The 17,064-nt window shown below is 40.2% G+C and overlaps 1 protein-coding gene across 1 annotated transcript; it reads right to left on the minus strand.

The window, feature by feature from the left end:
- Nucleotides 1-5,042: 5,042 nt before the first annotated feature.
- LOC122996108 (potassium channel subfamily K member 4) lies at nucleotides 5,043-13,893 on the minus strand. The gene is made up of 7 exons (XM_044371661.1): nucleotides 13,731-13,893; nucleotides 13,170-13,446; nucleotides 7,648-7,762; nucleotides 7,343-7,503; nucleotides 7,054-7,240; nucleotides 6,353-6,495; nucleotides 5,043-6,265 (listed from the first exon to the last, which is right to left on the minus strand). The coding sequence occupies exons 1-7, from the start codon at nucleotides 13,877-13,879 to the stop codon at nucleotides 5,654-5,656; spliced, it is 1,644 nt and encodes a 547-aa protein (XP_044227596.1). The 5' UTR covers nucleotides 13,880-13,893; the 3' UTR covers nucleotides 5,043-5,653.
- Nucleotides 13,894-17,064: the final 3,171 nt, after the last annotated feature.

Genomic DNA, 17,064 nt, shown 5'->3' on the forward strand with positions numbered 1-17,064 from the left:
CCCTCGCGGTAGCTTGACGCAGCTCGGTGACGTAGTCTCTATCCCGCGCCTTTCCTCCTCCCTCTGGCCAACTTGCGTCCGTTGTGTCTCCGTTACGTCCGCACGCTCCATCCACCAGCGTCATCAGCATTATAATAAGGGCCTGCAACTCCTGTGGAAAAAAAAGACCCAGTCTATGTTAATCCTAATGTAGTCCAGGTCTATTCATTTAGATTAGAGAGTGCTGATTTCTGATAAGTTCTCTGCAAATCGATGGTGTCGTGCAACTAATCAATCAGTGCATGTTCTCGCAGCAAAAAAGTGCCTCCCCACTGTAAATGAAAAATTGTCATATTCCCAGACACACTTAAAAATGCCTAAAATACTACTTTAAGTTTAAATGTAAGTTTCTATTGGTTGTATTGTACGTTTTGTCCACTAATAGTAGTTTTATTCTAATATTTTTAACTTAAAATACCATATAATTCAATATCCGATGAAGATATCTTTGTATTAAAATTGTCACAAGCTTTTAAGGACTGCTGCAGAGAGAGCAGTAGGCTGCATGTCCCTTGCAGCACACCTCTATGGAAAATCATGCTGTCGGTCTTGTGACACTGACCGGCTCTCTCCACCACTACACTGTTTGGACCGGAGCCAAGGAAGAGGAGATCAGGAGATCACCGCAATGGGATGGGGAAGGGGAATAATGAAGGGATTGTAGTTTGAGGGGGGGGTGGGGGGGACGCAACACATAATTTACCAAATGCGTTATAAAATAGTCTCAAACATGTCTCAGATATCTTTTACGTGTGGTTCAAGGTAAAGAAATGATTGTTCCGTCTAACTTTGTAGCCTGCGCTCTTCAACATGCCTGACAACAGCTGGCACAGAGAGAACTTGTCACAGCGGAGTTGACAACCTTGTCCTCTGGTTTTTAAAAAGGAATTAAAAAAAAAAAACAGGGTGTTGTATGTAAAAAAAAAAAAAATAGTATAATAGGTAATTTCTAAAGACCCCAGCATTATCCTTCTCTCATTATGGACTATTACACATTAGTCTAGTCTGTTTAAACCAATAAGCACTAACACACTTGCGTTCCCCTGTCTGTGCCAAAAGTGCAGGACAACAGGGTGTCTGCGTCTTGGTGTGGTCACATGTAAGCAGCGGGCTCCGGGCTCTGGACAGGATTTTCTTGGTGCGCGCATGAGAGGAAAAACTGACGGCAGTGTCATTGCGACCTTGAAGCAAGGTCATTCCGTCTCTGCTGCAGACACTGCAATTCTGCGGGGCTGCATCATACTGGTGCAGAGTCTGCATTATCATCATTCTGTCAGAGAGGCGAAGCCCGTCATGCTATATTCATGAGATTTACTCAGAAACCAGAAAATTGGATTCATTAGAAACGGTTCATGTTTTGAGGAGATTTACTGCGTCTTAAATAATAAGTGCAAGTGTCTCACACGTGACTGTGTGTAGTTGTGGAGGATATGTGTTTAAACTATGAAGCACGGAGGAGTAGAAATGCCAGCTGGAGTCCCTGGGGTGCTCCTTACAGCAGGCTGTGACCTCAGACAGGTGTCAGCTGATAGTCTACATAAATACCAAGACGCCATTGTGCCTGTGGGACACAAAAAACATTGGGCATTGCATCAATGAGTCACAGATAACACAACTGATAGAGAACAGTCTCCACCTATACTAGAAACACCTTGATCTGTATATAATCATAATTACTGGGCTATAGTAAACTGAATATTTATGGGTTCAACTACAAACACCATGGTGGCCTTCAGTTTGTCTCACATCCAGAAGACTTGACAGATGGATGGACAGCTGACAGAAGTAAACCATGTCAGGAAATAAAGCACAAGGGATGCTGACATTTCTAAAAAAGCTTAATGTCTGTGTTAATTGCTACATTTATATCCATGCTCGCATTACTTAATGCTAAATGCTACTGCTGCACAATTTGTATCAGGTTTACAGGGGAAATCCACCCTAAAACAAGATCTACATTATATGATATTTAAATGATTATCAAATATGGACTTGTTTCCCCAAGCTGGAGACTTGGCAATGTCATAAATGTCAGTCCAATTAAATTTGAGGGTTTTTTAAAAATATGTCAGTAATCAGTTTGATTTGAATGTGAAACACTCAAATTAGAAAACAGCCACATTATGGAGAAGCTCCAGGATTTGTCTCTAAATTACCCAGTCTGTTGTTCAACTGAAGGAGAAACTTGTTCAAAGCTGGTATGTGCGATACTGTAGACATGACATATTTGGCTTCTAATTTGGGGTGGATTTTCCCTTTAACTCTAGGTCAGGAGTGTAGCCTACATCAGCACTACTATCACGACCCACTGTCCGCCCTCTAGTGGCAGCACACGGGAAACTGCAGCAGCGGTGCTGATGACGTTATAGCAGCTGAGCGTCTGTGTCCTCCAGTAAAAGGTCACCCACACTGCCACTGCACATCATCACTGCCTGCTGACTTCCTGATTGCAATGCCAGAACGCTGCTTTTTTTTTCTTTTTACATATCCTGCAGGAAAGTGTCAGATTTCCAAAGGGCAGATGAATATTCACATGGTTTCTGCTCCTCTAAAACGTTTTGCTTCACTCACCATACAAACACAACGACTGCAATTTGAATGATTTTTGTTAAAATCATTCAAATGTTCGGTAATGAACAAAGTGAAGTCAAAGGATTCAGATCTTGGATGTATTGAATTATACTGTTAAGTCTTGGACTGTTGTAGAGAGGGAAATGTGTCAGTGTGTGCCATCTGCTGGTTGTTTTAAAAAATAAATCAGCGGTCATTTACTTATAGTGGGAGGGGGGGGGGGGGGGGGGGGGGGGGGGGGGCATTACAAGTTAATGATTGCTGCTTTGATACATAAGATATTTTGTGACATTTGGCCACATCAGCTTTTCTTTCAAAGGAATTAAAATACAGACAACAAAAGAACTACAATCGCAGTTTACGTCTGCACCATGTTTGTCCTTGGTGCCATTTTCAGATTGAAACATTTTCAGATAGAGTTTCCAGCAGAGTATCACTTACATGGATCAACTGAGGAGCTTCTGTGTATGCTCAAAGGGTCATATTAAAAACTTGAAGGGCATTTTTACTGTGCCTTCACAATACAGTATGTATGCTATTCAAATCTTGCAGCATATGCCTGACCTGTCTCCACCAAACTAGATTGATCTACAGAGAGCATAAAGCCACATGAGTGACACTTTCCTCCCTCTCTGTGCATAAAACAAGGCCTTTATTTGAACTCTGATAAATTGCATGTAGAAACAACTAATATTTCCTTGAATCAGTTTTAAAGCTAAGCTTACATACAGTATGTTGCAGCAGAATGTTCAAGGGATGCCAAAGTCTGTCCAGACTTAAATATCTCAACAACTATTTGATAGATTGCTATGAAATTGTGTACAGACCTTGATAATACCCAGAGGATAAATCTCTGGTGATCCCTGACTTTTCCTCTTGCACCATTATGAGGGTGACATTGTGTCTTTGAGTGAAATGTCTCAACGATTCTTGGATGTATTGCCCTGAAATTTGGTACAGACATTCTTGATGAATTGTATCAACTCTGGTGATCCCTTAACTTTTCATCTAGCAGCTTGTCCAACTTTGGTTTATGACCAAACACCTGCAATGGCACTCCTATCAGCCTCAGCTGTACTTTGTGTTTAGTGCTAATTAGCAAATGTTAGTACGCTAAAATGCTAAACTAAGATGGTGAACATGCTAAACATTATACTCTTGTTACTTCTAAATATGTGAAAATGTGTAAATATGTGAATTATTCAGACCAAAAGCATTTTCAAAACAGCTCAAATTAGAAAGCAATTCTCATAATTCCTCTTCACCTGTAGCTGTTTCAGGTATTTTTTTATTTGGATATCTTGTAGGTGTTTAGACACTGAATTATTAGACATCAATAAACAGTGGTGACATTTTATTTAAAGATCCCCTCCAAAGATGTTGCAAGATATAAAAATACTCTGCTTTGAATAATAATTTTCACCAAATGTGGTTTTTCCACAAAATAAGTTCAACTACCCTTCTAAAATCCTTAAAATTATATCTCCTCCTTCTCCCCCATTGAATGAGGGAATATGAATATGCAATATTTTTCATTTCAAAAGTTTTAAATACTGGACACAAGATGTCTCCTACTTCACTGTTAAGTCCATTCTCATGTTTGTTTGTGCACTAAAGGCTTCAAGTTTCCACATCACACTTGTGTAAGTCTCATACAGAATCACAATTAGCCCCAAACTAGTTGTGATGTCATAAAATACTGCTCGTAGGTATATGCCTTAAACTCAGATTTTCAGTTAACATTCTGAAAACATTCTTTTAGTGCCAAACTCTGCCCAGTATAGGTCAAACATCCAAGTGAAGTAACAATAAGCAAAAATGTTTCTGAGTGGAGCGGGATTTAAAGAAGTACTGCACACTTAAACATGTTTTTTGAGCTGTAAACTAAATTATATGACTTTACTGTGATGAAACACATCAGTGCTGGTGTTAATATCGACAAATCCTGGTTTCATCCTAGAGGAAGCTCACACTGCCACCATGAGGTGTAGGTGGGACATAATTTTCTCAGCCCAGTAGTGTGACTAGTTCTGTGAGCTACATTTTCTGCAGGACAGACCCTAAAACCTCCAGAAAAAAGGTTATTTGACATGAATAACTGAATCTAGTATGACAGTCTGTAGATGATTCATAAGAAGTGGCACTGAATGCTGAGTTCTGTTGACATTGCTTCAGCACTGCAACCAAATCTCAATAGGTTTGACACACATATTGTCACGGACAAACATTTAAAACTGAAAGTGTAGTTCAGCCCTGCCTTATTGTGCTTGACCCCAGCTTTGTTAGAAATATTGACCTACGTTTTCGTATAAGAAAGTAGAGGGTGTGTCACTATTAGTGCACTTGGATTCTGTTTGTTCAACAACCATGTTTCCCAGAGGAGCCCCTTTATTAAAATGCTAAACATGTTCGAAGGACACACAGTGCTCCTGTCATTTAAAAAAAAACAACTTTATTACATATATGTAGTACACCAGGATTAATGCCATCAAAATGCAAATATTATGATTGTACACAGTATTTAAAAAAGTTTTGTTACATACCAAAAATGTACAAGAGCCTGTTAAGTACCCGTTTAGTTGTTGGCAGGATTCAAGAGTAACTGCCTCAGACCAAACCATCCTCTCTTCAGTATGAGCACCACACAGCTGTGGCACATTTCTGAACAAATGGTTTTTGATTTATCTTTTTGGTTTCTTGCAGTATGTATTTGGTTTAGTAAAGGGTGAGAACCCTCATGTTGAGAGAGTGGTAGTGCATTTCTATCTTGGCCCAGTAGAGAGCAGCAACTCCTCAGAAAGTAATGGCAACATTGGCATAAAAATCACTTCATCATCTTTGATTGAGGCATACACACTCGCATGCTAAGAGCATCAAATGCAGACCACAAGAGGCTAAGGCTTCTGCAACATGTTTTCATTATAAGTGTCTGTAAGTAAGCAATGCATATGCACAAATAAATCGTTACATGGAGAACTCCTCTGTCAGATTACACCTCATATTTCTTGTGTCGATACTTGTGTTAGCAGTGGAGCTCCTCTAATCAGCTTCGATCTGAAGGCTTCAGTGGTAGATCTGGAACTGGTTTTGGATTTCCATTGGGCTCCCTCCTGTCAGGGTTGGGGCGGTTGATTTTGGGGCTTCTCTGTTGAACAGGCTTTCTGTGGCGTCTCCTCTTGGGGTGACGAGAGCGTACAGAGTTGGGTTGTGTTTGATCCAGGAGAGGATCTAAATGTAGTTTACCACTCTGAGCATCTGAAGACTCATCAATAAACGCTAGGTTCTCCCCAAAGTAGTCGAGAGGCTGTGAAAGGTGGGGCTCTGGAACAATGTCCTCTTTTTCAGTTTTGTCTTCAGGAACTCGCTCTGTCTGAGTGGTCTGAGAGTCTGTCTCCGATCCAGACTCTGATTCGTTAGAAGTCGAGAACGAGGAAGAGGAGTAAGATCCAGACTCTGTTTGACTCTCATCTTGCTCGTCTTTCCTCTCAGGGGCCCCGGGAGTTGGCGCACTACGACTATGGCTGCGAGGGCCATGGCGCCGCCTTCGCCGACGCTTTCTGAAGGGGTCATCAATCTTTCCTGGAATGCGAAAATCCACTGACATATTCTGGATGTTTTGAGTCCAGTCAGTGGCATGGGCTCGCAGCTCCTCCATCTAAGAGAGGAGGACAAAATGATCATGATGGAAGGAAAGTGGTAAAGGGAAAGGCTGATAAAAGAGACAGCAGAGGAGAAGAAATACCTCAGCTCTGGTCTTCTTGGACAGAACTCGAAGCCAGTTGGCAATCATCGACAGGATAGATGCAAAGTAGGCAAGACCCAGCAAGATCCAGAACCACACCAAAGGCTTATACCAGTGGTCGCTCCCCGCATTTCCAGAATCCCCTTTGGGAAGACACAAAGACACAGTAGCAGTGGGTTAAGTCCATACATGCACACATCCATGTCTTTCCTGCCGAGTAAATGAAAATTTAAGATAGGAGATAGTATGTAGCAGATGACATAATCAATAATTCATCTCTTACAAGAAACTAATGCTGAATAATTTAAAAGGTAAATGAAAATGATCTGTGCTAAGCGAACTTAATGCATTACAGTTGACATTTAAATTAACGGAGGACTAATTAAGTCATGCCAGCAGACTATGTTCAGATCAATAAATTCAACAAAAAATGCAAAAATATGCAAAAGCAAGCACAAGTCAGGCAATTCTACAGCTGCCTTATCAGCAGTTAACATAGTGTTGTATTGCTCCCTTAAAAAAAAAGACCCGTAGGTTGTTTAATGGGGATTTATTGATGCACTGATTAGACATTTCTCCATGTTTTGTTTTCCCTAGCTCAGCTCTGGTGTGACTTCAGGTCATAAATAAACACCTCTCTCATCTCTGTGTGCAGAAAGGGTTAGGGTTAGGGTTATGGTGGCTGATTAACACATGTATACCTGCAACATAGTCGCCAAACCCCACTGTTGTCAGGGTGATAACTACAAAGTAGGCCGACTCCAGCAGAGTCCACTTCTCCACCTCTTGGAAAACCAGGATCGGCACTGCAACGAACAGCAGGCATCCCAGCAGGATGGATAGGACGGCTGAGATCACACGCACAATGGTGGGACTAACACGCCATTTCTGTCAGCAAGGTGAAACAACACCATGGGATGAGACAAATGAAGGGACGAACATGCACAGTGCAAGTGAAGAAGATGTCAAAAGCTCTGTTTAGGGTCTGACCAGGAAGAGTGTCTCTATTCTGGCAATAGTTTTCCTCAGCCCAGTTCCCAGGTGGTCTCCAACTCCAGCGAGCAGGATACCAAACATCGGGATTCCCACCAGGGCATAGAAAATGCAGAACAGCTGACCCCCTTCTGTCTTGGGGGAGATGTTTCCAAAACCTGGACATGCAAGGTCAGAGGTGGTGGTGGAAGAGCAGTGGATTTGAAGACACGAAATGTAAAGGTCAGAAAAAACAGACTCCAGCCACGAATATGTCATCAGAATTTAGTTTAATGGTCTTGATGGTTCTGCTGGACACCCACCGATGGTTGTGATGATTGTCCCTGAGAAAAAAAAGGCACTGGCCAGATCCCATTGGCTGACAAAAGAGGAGTTGCTGTTGGGATCCACACCTGCACCAATGGCCTCCACCACCTCCTGGGATGGGATGGTGGAGAGGAGTTAAGAGTTTAGTGGTTACTTTATAAAACAGTTAAGTAAATGATATTTAATTTGACTAAATAAATATAAAGATGAATTAGCAAAAGACTTCACAATTTAGTAAAATAACCCATCAATTAATTTAAATTGTACATGATTCATTTCTGATATTGTAAAATTTCAAAGACAAACACATGAGCATGAGTGTCTTTTTATTGTCCAATTAAACATAACTCAATTTATTACTTTACAGCCAGTTGCAGGGATTTATGTCCACCACAGTAATGTTGGAAATGCCCTAAAAAATGACTTTTCTCTAAACATGATCAACAGCAAGCAGTCAGTGACAAAGAACTGTGATGGCTCCACTCTGTCCAACCACTGCCCGCAGAAATAATCTAATTCCCCGATCTAATTATCTGTTTTGTGTCAGTTGGTGCTTGAAGACATTTGTTAGCTCTAAATTTAAAGCTGAATATGATAAAGCTGTGATTGAACATGGACTCTGCAGACATCATTACTTCTAATAAATAAGAAGTTTCTGATTACAGAGATAGGGCTGTGTCTGGTTGGTCCTGTCTGTTGGGCTGATGCCACCGCGTACAAGGTCAGTCCCAACTGGTTTGGGAAAATGGACGATTTCTATTGTTTTACAAGTGTAGTTAACTAAATTGAACTAAGTTATAATTAGCTAAACTACAACTCTGTGGAAGTTTGTTAGGCTCAAAAAAAATCCTCAGATTGCACGGCGTGTTTTCAGAACCACACCTTTTGAGGTGGTTTCCTTCTAGGGAGTTAGGGGTACAAGAGTCCCGCTTGGCATTTGGCCTGTTTAGGTTGGCATTTGAAAAAGATAATCATATTTTTTTATATATGTAGTTTCAGAGAGTGTTTTGACAATTTTTGTAATGCTTTTTTAAAAACATGCTCCAGTAATGGTAAAGGTAATATTGCCAATAAGTTCTTACAAAAGCTAAATATTGCCGTGGAATAAAATGTTTTCTGATTACAAACTATAGTCAGTATGATAAATTTAATGTTATTTCATTGAATATTTGTTGAAATTATTGTATCAGTAATATTTTCCAATATTTTTTTTTAGGTAAATGCAGTTTGTTACTGCTGATACTGGTAATAATGATTCAACCAAGCCAAATCTCAGCACAATACATTTGTAATAGTTGTGGACATTGACCACTTCACATGGGGGCGGTGCAACTTCTGCCCAAAGGGTGTGTCAAGATTGAGGTTTACAGGAAATACAATTTTTAGAAATAATACAAGCCAGCAATAGTTTGTAGAATATTAGAAGCAGATGATCTAGCGGCTAAAAAGGAGTTGATTTAGTTCAACAAAGACTTAAAGACCAGTGGTAGGGTTTAGTGACACCTAGTGGTGAGGTTGCAGATTGCTATCAACTAAATACCCCTCCCCCTCCCCTTCCAAGCGTGTAGGAGAACCAAAGGTTGCCGCGAAACTCGCAAAAAACACGCAAAAGGCCCTCTCTAGAGCCAGTGTTTGCTTTGTCCGTTCTGGGCTACTGTAGAAACATGGCGGTGCAACATGGCGGTGCAACATGGCGGGCTCCATGGAAATTTATCTGAATTATTTGGAGCCAGAAAAACAATATTACTGTCTGACTATTTAGCAACATTTCAGTGCTATAATATTAAGCTGCAACCAGTTAAGTTGCAGTTTACATCCATTTCTGTCCAGACTCATATAATTTTAGTGGTGAAGACTTTGAAGGAATTTAACAAAAGGTATTAAGTGTATTTCCCTTGTATGTGTTCACATGCTTGGCCAATAAAGCTGATTCTGATGGAAAGTTGTAGCCATGACAGTAGACAAAGCTTCAGATATGGATGTTGCTGCAAAGAAGCGACAAATTCTAAAACGTGGATGCTTCACACACATCTTCAACTTGGCAGCACAGAAGACCTAAACAATCACCACAGTTTCACGGTGGGCACCAAGATTGGTGTCACCAATTTAGTATCCAAATGTGAAATATGGTCAAAATCTCCCCTTCTGTTCCTGAGTTATGGCATTGAATAATGCCAGGAAAAGTGTTTTTGCAGAACATTATGATGTCACAGTGAAGGTGACCTTTGACCTTTTGGATATAAAATGTCATCACTTGATTTTATCCAATTAGAAACTTTGCCATAATTAACATATGAATTCTTGAGTTATAGCCAAAAATGAATTTTGTAAGGTTACAATGATCTTGACATTTGACCACCAAAATCTAATCAGTTCATCCTTGAGTCCAAGTGGACGTTTGTGTCAAATTTGAAGAAATTCCCTCAAGTCGTTCCTGAGATATTGCATGCATGAGAATGGGATGGATGAATGGATGGTTGGATGGACAACCTGAAAACATAATGCTTGCAGCCACAGCTGTCACCGGTGCCGAGGCATAACAACACAAGAAGTGTGGTTGCAAAGGGAAATACTGGCCACAAGCAAGAGCAGTGAACTTCAGCTTTCTATGGTCATGACATACATCAGTCTCACCACATGTAACTATAGATTTATGTATTTCAATGTGTAGATTTGTGAGCACACCACTGAGGAACAAAACCAATAGAAAGATGGATGAAATGAAAAGGCTTTTGTTTTACAAAACAGAAAATGTACAAAGACAAGACTGACACTGTGATCTTCCTTATGTTACAGATTGATGATTGGACCTGAATTTATGGCTATAACTAATGATTATTTTCAATATTGATTAATCTGTTGATTATTCTCTCTGATTTTTTTTTTGTCAGAAAATACTGAAAAAATTCCCATCACAATTCTAAGGTGACATCTTCAAATGACTTGTTTTGCCCAACAGTCCAAAACTCAAATGTATTCGATTTACAGTGACCAACACCTCACACTGGAGAAACTGGAACCAGCTATGTTTGACTTCTTGCTTAATAAATGTCTTAAACAAGGAAATGTTAAACGAAATTGTTGATGCTTAATTAACTAATCATTTCAGCTCTAATAAATTCTTCATTTTCATCTGATTCAAATACAGTTTTCTAAGTTGATCAGTTTTCTAAGTTGGGTTTGAGTTAGGACAGCATTGATATCTAGACCTCATAGTCACACCCGTGTGCCAGCTGACATCACGCACCATCAGCACACACATGATCCTCCACGTTAAAAGCCAGCGGTGGAAAATGAACAACTGCAAAACGCATTGCCACATCTTGCATCACTCACGTGGGCAACAGACTGTAGTTGGATCACTTTGAATTTATTGAAGACCTGTTGAAACATCAGCTGACACTGGTTTGTTTGAAACCTGACCCACAATGCCGGCTTGTCATGCAGAACAACGTGAGAGGAATTACTTTGTAACAGCTGCCTGGCTCACTCATGAATAAGAGGACTTTAGTTTTTATGTAATCTGTCATTAAGCACACGTGTTCATGTTTTTATAGGTGTGCTATTGTGCAAACTCACCCAAACTATCTTAACGATTCTCCAGTTTGAATTTTTTTCTGACAGCACCTAACAATAGAAACCATCAAATCATTGGGTGCTCATTCTGTGAGTATATTATTATAAAGGAGTGAAATATTATACTGGAAGCTTTTTTTAATTAAAGATGAATGAGTGTGTAGCTGAAGGAATGTACTTATCATCTTCTTTTAAATGATCAAAAACAAAATGCGGCCTTGTTGACTTGAGGACTGCACTCTTTTCTTCTGTAGTGACCTTTAACCTTTGTAAATGTCAGCTGCTGCATCTATAGATCACTTTACAGGCTAAAATGGTGATGTACAACTTTCATTCTGGAGTGGGGACAAACATCTCTGGATCACAGAAACGGTTGTCGAGCCAGCTTGTAACACTCAACCTGTGCATGGATCAGCTTTCATGCACTCACACACATGCACACTAGGGAGTTGACCCATCCTCACATAGCCGCACTGACCACACATGTTATCTGCTCAATACTCAACACAAGTCTAATGGGTCACCCTGAGGACCCACAAAACAGATACAGAATATTTTAAATTGTATTGTCAGAGTCAAACAAGTTGAGCCATTTATCTGTCAGACGCCAAGCCAAAATGTATTTTTAGCTGAGAGGTGGTCAAGCTTCTATGCTTCAGATCCTCTGTGGTGTTTGTTGGATGGGGAAGGTAGGAGAGGGGAAAATAGCCACAATCTGTGACTTTGTACAGTGGCAGAATCACTTTTACATGTACAGTTTGCAGGTTCAATAACTGACACAGAGAAAGAACACAAAATTTCACCTTACTATAATAAAAAATGTTGTGTAAAATTATCTGTACCAATTTAATTTTTATAGATTAATTTTATAGCTTTTCAGCTTTATTGAGCATACACTCGTATATTTTTTAGCCTTCAAAGTCATTTACAAACCCAATAGCTGAATTTTGCATGACGCTTAAAGAAGGAAATACAACATTATGGTTGGTCACAAGTTGTGTTTAGATTACTTTTCAGTGGTTCATCAGGGTCAGGACGAGAAATTTTAGCTTTTTTTGTGGAATGCTGAATATGTTTACCTTTTCAAGCCTGTAAAATCCCTCCGTCTTTCAAGTCTTTCTTTAAACAATAGTGAGGTGACCAAATGAACATCAAAAGAGGTTTTGCACATTGTTCATACTGACCGTTAAAAGATCCCCTGCATATCGCCTACGATGTAAGTGATGTAGGACCTAATCACCTGTCCTCGTTTTGTGCAAAAACGTATTTAATTGTTTATCTGAAGCTAATTGCTTATCTGAAGACTGCATATATTATGCAGTCAAAGTCATTTTAGTACCAAATTCTAAGGAAACACAAAGGGGGAATTTAAATTTCCTCAAACTAAAAAGACTACCTTTGGAAGATATTTATTTGACTAACTCAGACTGCTGCTCATATTAGCGTCAGATAAACTTTTAAATATATTTTTGTACAAAACAACACTGTAGAATTTGTTCCCCATCACTTACATTGTAAGTATATGAAGGGGATCTTTTAATAGCCAGTATGAATAGGAGGAATGATTACTGCAAGCAAAAACTCTCCCAATGTTTACATGGACACCTGACTGTTATTTTAAGAAAGATTTAAAATTATTAAATGTATCCTTTAACCTGTGATGAGGCATAACAAATAGATGCTGCATTTTACGAGATCACAAGCCAAAACGGTTGAGAAACACAAAATTGACACAAAAGTGGTCGTGGTATGTCACAGATATGTTCAAACCCATTTAAAGACTAAAACAAGAGACACTTGAGCATACCTACCCACCATGATGCCCTGCCCCCTAGAAATTGAGAGAACAGAGAAGAGTACCTTAGCTGTCCTAGAGAGATTACACATCCCAAAATGAAAGCCAGAGCCAGTGTGGCTCTTGTCATGAGAAGATGTGCCCTACCTGTATAAAGGCATGTAGATTGTCTGGGTCAATGCAGCTGAAGTTCAGCAGGAAATCCCGGCGTGTGTCCTGCAGGTGGATGTGCTTCTTCTCCCCTCGTGGAGTCTCCAAGGCGTTGAACACCACGGCGCCCAGCACCAAGTAGAGAAGCACCCCTGTGAAGATGCCGAGCAGGGTGGAGCAGCGCATGGCTGCACCTCCACTCAGTTCAAACGCAGGCTGCTGTTTCCCTCTGCCAGCGTCAGTGCTGGTGTGGCCCAGATCCAAGCTGCTGCAGCTGAAACATCAGCAACCACAGGAACACAAGGGTTTCACACTGACCACAGTGCCTGACAGCAACCACAGCTGTATACACGTCTGCAGCAGCCAGCCTATTAGCTGCACACCAGGCATTAAATGGACTCGGGCCTCACCACACTGCTGACACACAGTAAATGCAACATCCTCGATAAAAAGCCATCCGATCTGCCTGACACTTCTGACAGATGTGATTGCCTATAAAATATAAATGATCTGTGTCATGAATACACAGACAGGTGCACTCATAATAGTTGAGCTAACCTTTCGTGCCTTAGTTGCCCACGCCTTCGTCTTTTCCAGTCCCTCTTTGCTCCAGGCCTGAGGATAGAGTCCCTGGATCCGTAACCACTGGGGACTCCGTCCACCTCGCACTCTGAAGGAGGGGACACTAGACAGAACCAAAGAAACATGTCTGCATATGCACCTAAGCAGCATTTATGTCAAAGATTTTAAATGAGTAAAGAACATGTTCACTTTCTCAAAAACACGAAAGCTGTCAGCAGTGAGGATAGTCCCTGATGACGGACAACAATCAACAACAAGTTGAAGCTCTCAGGCGTGGCAATGTCACACAAACAGCTGTTGTAGATCCTCAGCCATATGCTGTTGTGTTTTCATTATCATTGTCTGTACCCATCTTCTAATGACATGCACCATGTAAGCCTTTAGTTTCTGATGAGAGACAGCTCAGCTTTGTTATTCCACCCACACCTATGTAAACTTTGGATGAAATAAAGGGAAATTTCCAGCTCCAGATAAAAACGATGCCTCATTGTAGATTTCCTTTCAGTTGTTAAAGAAGAAATATGGTAAAGCTCATGTGCCTTCAAATATAGCAGATATCATCTTCAGAGACATATGCATATATGTTGTAAAGGTTGGAGAAGCAGAAGCCTTAGAGGTGCAGTGTCTAGCTGTGGAAGCATTTGTTGTGATTATGTTTGTCATTGTTGGCTCAAACCAAGAAGGCATTTTCATTCAAAACTGAAACGGGAGCCAAGGCTTTGCACTCTGATGCATATTTACCTTGTTAAAGCAATGGAGTTAAGAAACTGATAGATGTGCCAGACACTCCCTTTGTCCAGGAAAAGTATTTAAGAGAGAGAAGGATTTTATCTTTTGGACCAGTAGGCCTGCCACTTGCAATTCACTCTGCATCACTGGACGGCAAGCTAGAATAAAACAAGCTCTGGTCCTCTAAAGTACAACTTCAGCGACAGCAGCTCTTTCGTCAGCAGATCTGCTGGTCTTGATCCAAAATTAGAGCAAGAAACTGTTACATGGTGACAGAAAAGTATACACTTTCTCTCTAAACAGCGGCTGGGAATGAACAAAGGGAGCGCCCACATTACTAAATGAATCACATAGCAGCCAGACGTTAGCAGTTTATGTAAAACTCATACCTACATTATAATAGTTTAAGTGGCACAAGATTATTTTAAATGCCTTCTTCATACATACATTTCATGCATAAAGCAGCCATGAAAAATGGGATGAATATACGTTTGTCACATGTAACTTACAATGCACATATAATTAAAGACATTATTGCATTTTGACAGAACTACACATCTAAAAGAAAATCCATCAAACAAAATGCATTCAAATAAAGCAGCTAATATGCAGTTTATTTAATTTATACCTACCTCAGACAGTAACACACAATGCCAGACAGATTATGCACCACTCGACAAAGGAAATTGTAATATGGCTTGCATTAAGTGCCAACAGTGCGGCTGCAATAGAGCCACAGCCATAGTAATCCTGTTTTATTACCACTTAGAGTCCCTACGGGTCTGTAAGATGTACGATACTGACAAATGCGCCAGACAGTCCAGTCTGTGTCTGCTCACCTTAAAAAGAAGGACCATAAGAATCCAGAGTAGCAGTCACCTCATGCAGAGTGTTTCATGAGTTCAGGCAGCCGTATTCAGCAAGCATGTGTGAGTGTGTATGGGTGTATGGGGGGAGAGGGGGGCGAGGAGGGAGGCTGTTGCTGAGCTCACAAGAAAGAAAAAGATTCTCAAACAAACTGACTTTATATAGGGAGTGAGAGAGCGAATTAAAGAGAAAGAGAGAGAGAGCAGCACAGATTAAAGGGGAGATGATGATAAAAGCTCCAGTTTGCAGTTTGTTTCTCAGATAGGAGGTTAAGACTTTAGACAGACCTATTCAGGACACAACAGGGTTTTTTTTTTTTTGGGGGGGGGGGGGGTTAGCAACCACACATGCATTAGTGTGTAATTTAATCAGTCCATAGTTTAAATGTGTATAGAGCAGTAATGTCTGTGGTCATATCTTTGCATAGCTATGTGTATCTCTACATGGGATCAATTTTTGAGATTCATTTAGGTCTGATTGGTGCTTCACTGCCAACTCAGCCACCCTTCACCCTGCTCTCAATATCCCATCTTCCTCACATGCTGCTTGACAGAACTGCTGCTGCTCTCTTTCTGTGTGTGTGTGTGTGTGTGTGTGTGTGTTTACCGGGGTGGGATTATGTTTCTCAGACGTATCTAGGAGACTGAAGTGAAGTCTCAATATTCATCTCACAAATCATAAGTAGCAGCCGGGTCAGGACATTTCTGCTGCAGATTTCAGATGTCAAAGTTTGATATTATTATTAGATTAATTACATCACTCCAAATCAGGTTAGTGTGTAATGTAACAGTTAGCTCTAACATTCAGTAGTATAGTTTTTCTCTTTGAACACTTTCACTACATCCTGTCTGCTCAGCTTATGTATTTCTCTGCAAAAGTTTTAGTATCATTTACAAAAATGTTTTGTTGCTAATGTTGCTAAATTGCTAACAGATGACCACAAAAAAGATGTTCTTCAACAAGCAAATACTACTTTTATATAAACTAAAGTATTTTGCAGTAACTATATAATTGAAAATATTGTGACATCAATGCTGCATCATAATTATTGAGAATATTTTGTATTTTTTACTGTTATTGAACTCTTAGTGTATAACATTATAAGCAATGGCTTCACTACACTGATATAAATGGAGCACTTAAGTGACGTTTTATCAGATTTATTTATACATAAAAAAAGAAATGTGGAAAATACATCATGTTTTTTGAAAGAGAGACATACGGGCGACACAGACAGACAACTAAGATTATAAAGCCAGGTTGGCGAGTACCCAAGATGCTCCAGTGTTGCTCAGTCAGAGCCGACCATCACTGTCTGTGGAGATCAAATATATTAGTCTGTTACTCAGCTAAACAAGGAAAACACAAACCGGAACTTGATGCTGAGCAGCCGCTGCATTTTGTAAACTCATATAATCACCTAATGCATCGATCAGTCTGATGAATCATAAAAATAACTCTTAGAATATTTTTTTTGCTTGCATTTAAGCTTCAAAAGTTCAAATTTAAATCCCTTCTTTTATGGAGGAGGCTTTTGTATGTGTTACTCAGAGTTTCATGCTTGGAGAAGTCCTGCGTTGCCTCCTGACAGAATCAATGATGTTGCTTCTGACCACACAGAGGATATGAGGAGCCTCCACCCAGCTGTTGGGTGGGGAAATGGGATGATGGTAAACAATCAATTTTCAGTCAAACACATCTAATCATATACATT

This window comes from Thunnus albacares, chromosome 13 (genome assembly GCF_914725855.1).
Source record: "Thunnus albacares chromosome 13, fThuAlb1.1, whole genome shotgun sequence".
NCBI classification, from domain to species: domain Eukaryota; kingdom Metazoa; phylum Chordata; class Actinopteri; order Scombriformes; family Scombridae; genus Thunnus; species Thunnus albacares.